Source organism: Elephantulus edwardii, unplaced genomic scaffold (genome assembly GCF_000299155.1).
Source record: "Elephantulus edwardii isolate Elephantulus edwardi_28Jun2011 unplaced genomic scaffold, EleEdw1.0 scaffold00011, whole genome shotgun sequence".
Classification (NCBI taxonomy): domain Eukaryota; kingdom Metazoa; phylum Chordata; class Mammalia; order Macroscelidea; family Macroscelididae; genus Elephantulus; species Elephantulus edwardii.
The window spans coordinates 369,160-373,416 of record NW_006399761.1 but is presented as its reverse complement, the minus strand read 5'-3'; the positions used below and the strand labels follow the sequence as shown (position 1 = coordinate 373,416).

The window sequence follows — 4,257 nt, the reverse complement described above, 5'->3', positions numbered from 1 at the left end:
CCGTGATCCTCCCTCACATCTGTGGTCCTCCCTCGCATCCGTGGTCCTCCCTCACATCTGTGGTCTAACAGAGTTTAGGGCTGTTGTACATAGGGTCTCTATCAGTCGCAAGCGACTCAGCAGGCACATAACAACAACAACAGCCCTCACATCTGTGGTGCTCCCTCGCATCTGTGATCCTCCCTCGCATCCGTGATCCTCCCTTGCATCCGTGATCCTCAGTCGCATTGGTAGTCCTCCCAAATTGAATCCCAAATCCTCTCTCACATCTGTGGTCCTCCCTCGCATCCCTGGCCCAGGCCCACTACTCACCTTGGATACTCCCTTGGCCTGTGATTTCCCAGAGCCACAGGGATTAAGCCACTGACAGTGCAGACACGGACACTGAAGTCCAGGGGGGAGGGATGGAGGTTGCCTGAGGTCATCCATTTCTAAGTTTTCACTCCCTTGCCACCACCCCCTTCTTCCCTGTGAAGTTCTTCCTCCCTCCAGGCCTCCCACCCGGCTCCCAGCCCTCATCTCCCCACTATCCTTCCTGGCCCCTCCTCACCTCTCCCACCTCCTACAGCCAGTTCACCCTGACCCACCTAGTTTCAGATAGGCCACACCTCTACCCATTCTTCACTCAGAATATAGATATATGAGCTGATATGAAGTTCTGTTGAAATGACTGTGTCTTCAGAAGAAGAGGGAGCTCGAGGGGGGTGGTCCTTTCAAATGGTGTAGAGGGAGGCCTAGATGCCCACGGTTCAAAGTGGTGATAGCTGTGATTCATGTTCACACTTGGGGGCTGCCCACTGAGGTGGATGTTAGTGGCCATGGACCTTGTTTTCTCCTCCGTGGACACTAGATGTTAGGTCCTGGAGCAGACAGAGTTGGTAAAGCTGAAAGTACAACCTGTTGGCCCAAACCTTACAAGTGGTAATGCTAATTTAGAATCTGAACTTCATTCCAGTAACAAATAGGAATGCTTTAGGGTTAGGGCTTGGGATTTGAATAGGAGCAGTGGCCCTAAGGTGGAGCTGAGATTGCCTGGTTGGGTATGTCCAGCGTCCAGAGATATCCAGATGGCAGGTGGAGCAGAATCGGCGCTGAAGAGGAGGTGGATTGATCCCAGCGCTTATTCCAAGCACAAGAGAGTAGGTTAGATATAGCACAGAGTACGTGTGTGGGAGGATGGGTGGGTGGGACTCTAGAAATCATATCCAGGAAGGAGTCTGGTGGTCCTTTACGAAATTCAGGACAGATGGACAGATGAAGCAGTCGAGCTGGGCCAAGTTACTTATTATAAGCTTGTTTGTTAAAATGTTAAAGCATGTGGAAGGTTTGGTTGCTGTTTGGAAGTCTGGGATTGTTCAAAACAAAGTGTAGGCCCAAGGAAGGAAGAAAAGAAGCATTTTGTGCGGCATCTACCATGTGCTAAGTGCTTGTGCACCTGCCATCTGATTGCCTTCCCCCCGCGACCCCACTTCCTCCACTCACTCTCCCCATTCAGATGGGGACATTCATCGATGAGGAAGACGGTTCCCAGAAAGGGAAAGAAGCTTCATCACCGTCAGACCACCGATAAGCCAAGAGCCACGTTTGAATGCAGGCTGCTCAATTTCTAGAATACACAGTCTTTCCTTTTGGGGGCAGTTGGCCAAAGGGTCCAATAAGGAAGAGAGAGAAACAAGAGATAGAGATTCGTACCTTATTGGTAAAAATAGTGAAACAGTTTCATTCTAAGTAAAGAGTTATTATTAAGTGGTGATAAAAAAGGAAACTAGAACAAAGGAAAGAAAGTATTCAAACCTTGTATGGGTGTTTTCAATTCCAGATGACATTGTTTTAAACAGAAATAATGGACTTCATGTTTATGCTCTTGTTTTAATGGAAAGTTCTAGTCATTTTTTTTATTAATTTTAATGAAAGTTTACAAAGGCTTAGTGTTTCCAGTCATTCATTTTCTCCCTGCCCACCCGTCCCCCACTCAATTCACTCTTCTCCTTGAAAAGTAAAATTCTTTTATTGTTATTCAATCCCTCCCCCCAAGTCCACTTCACTGTGCAGCCTTCATCCTGGACTCCTGTCATGACAATAATACCCAATCATATATCCCTTTTAAACAGTTCTCTCCCTCATCTGTTTCAATGCAGTATACATCATTCCTCCCCTCCTTCCCTGTCTTTCCTCAATCCCGATGGCAGTCCCGTTTGACCACGCTGGCCCTATGCAATATTTGTCCTTTTGTGACTGAGATATTTCACTCAGCGTAATGTCCTCCAGGGCCACCCATTTTGCAGAACATTTCATGAGTTCCTTGTTTTTCAGTGCTGCATAGTATTCCATTGTGTGAATATACCAGCGCTTCTCTATCCATTTGTTTGTTAATGGGCACTTGGGTTGTTTCCAGCTCTTTGCTATTGCAAACAAAGCCGCAATAAACATGGGTGTGCAGGAATATTCTATTTTTGTAGTAAAAAAGCATGACGGGATCATGGGCTAGATATCAGGGCTTCATCAGGTGTCTGAGGAATCTTAGATAACCAGTCTGTCAAAGTTCTGTTGTTTTTTTCTAAACATTTGATTCCTGGAGGAAAACAAAATTTGCCCTCTGTCTTTGCCTGTTGTGGACCCAGCCCTTGTGGCGTGATGACCGGGTTACCCATCTCTCTCTCCCTGCAGAGGCCGACTCCTGCCTCACTCGGTTTGCTGCCCCTCAGACACAGAATTACTCTGTCCTCCTGGTGGATCCTGCCTCGCACATGCTGTATGTTGGCGCCCGGGATACCATCTTCGCTTTGCCTCTGCCCTTCTCTGGGGAGAGACCCCGCAGGGTGAGAGTTGAGGGTGGGGAAGACCCCAGACTTCAGAGCGTGCCATTCGAGCTGTGGTTATGGGCTGTGTGTGCCTGTGGGAGTTGCATAGTCACTAATAATAGTGGGTGGAGGAAGAGGAGTATTGGGGGAGTGAAGGGAGGAGTTGGCAGCTGCCAGTGGTGGGGACATGGTGCCTGGGGACGCCATGAGGGAGGTTCATGATGATGGGAGGAAGCACAGTGACTAGATGTCGGAGGAGAGAAGGCAGAGGGGTCATTAGAATCACACAGTGGAGGCGGGGAGGGAGCGTCAACCTTTGCTGACCCCCACTGACAGGTTGGAAGTGTATTTTACATTGGACTGAATATACAGAGAAACGTTTTTTTGAAACAAAATCTACTTTCCTGTATGTGGCAGGGAGCTCTGGTGGCCTAGTGGTAAGGAGTTGTGCTGCCAAACCAAAGGCGTGTGGTTCGAATCCACTAGCAGCTCTTGGGGCATTCTCCTGCTGTGCTGTTTGCAGCCTCTGTAAACCGGCTGGAGGGTCAGTTTTGAGTCAGTTCAAGCTCAACATGTAACAACAACAGTGATACGTTCTGTTCTATTTCATGAAAACTGACACTGGCCATGATGCCATCGTTCTTTATTGGGTGGGGGGCATCAGATCTGGAGAACAAAGCACTAGGGGTTGGTTAGGTTCCCAAACTGGTAGAGGATGTGGCACTGTCTCACCTCCCCTGATCCTTAGAGAGTCTGGAGGGGAGACCTGGGAGGAACAGTCCTTCTTCCTTTTTCAGATTGACTGGATGGTGCCTGAAGCACACAGACAGAACTGCAAGAAGAAAGGCAAGAAGGAGGTAGGTGTGGAGTCGGGCCCTGCCCGCTTGTCGGTTCAGGCCTTGGTCCAGCTCGGACTCGGTGTCAGTCTCCTGCAGTGCCCCAGCCCGTGGGCCCACTCAGGGATGCTGACACCATGCTGTCACCTGCCATCTCTGGCTCCAGAGTTGCCTCTAACACCTGACACCACCTCCCCCTTCCTTGTACCTGCTGCTTCTAACTCTCTCTAACCATCTCTGGCCCCCAGGACGAATGTCACAATTTTGTCCAGATTCTCGCCATTGCCAATGCCTCTCACCTCCTCACTTGTGGCACCTTCGCTTTTGACCCGAAGTGCGGGGTTATTGTGAGTGATGGGGTGGGAAGAGAGGGAGAGGGAGCTGCATCAGTGTGAGTGACCATGGGATAGGTGGGCGTGGGTCCAGGAAGGCTTCCTATGCCTGACTGGAAGTGGGGTGTGCTGAAAGGTGCCATCGTGCATGATAAAGGGTGAGGGATGCTCACACTGGGTGGAGCCTTTGCCTGCTACTGAGGGGGGAGGTGGAAGGAGGGGCACTTATCTGTGGAGGGTGAGGTACACTGTAGAGGGTGAGGTATACTGTGTGTAGAGGGTGAGGTA

The 4,257-nt window shown here is 49.8% G+C and overlaps 1 protein-coding gene across 3 annotated transcripts in view; it reads left to right on the top strand.

The window, feature by feature from the left end:
- SEMA4F (sema domain, immunoglobulin domain (Ig), transmembrane domain (TM) and short cytoplasmic domain, (semaphorin) 4F) overlaps positions 1-4,257 on the top strand; it is a 27,691-nt gene that overhangs the window by 693 nt on the left and 22,741 nt on the right. For 2 of the 3 annotated variants that reach the window (XM_006880825.1, XM_006880824.1), the window contains exons 2-3: positions 2,668-2,819; positions 3,599-3,658. In XM_006880825.1, coding sequence (XP_006880887.1) covers positions 2,668-2,819; positions 3,599-3,658 — 212 coding nt within the window. Of the gene's footprint in view, positions 1-2,667; positions 2,820-3,598; positions 3,659-3,885; positions 3,985-4,257 lie in introns of all 3 variants that reach the window. The other variant, XM_006880823.1, reaches the window with a different exon arrangement.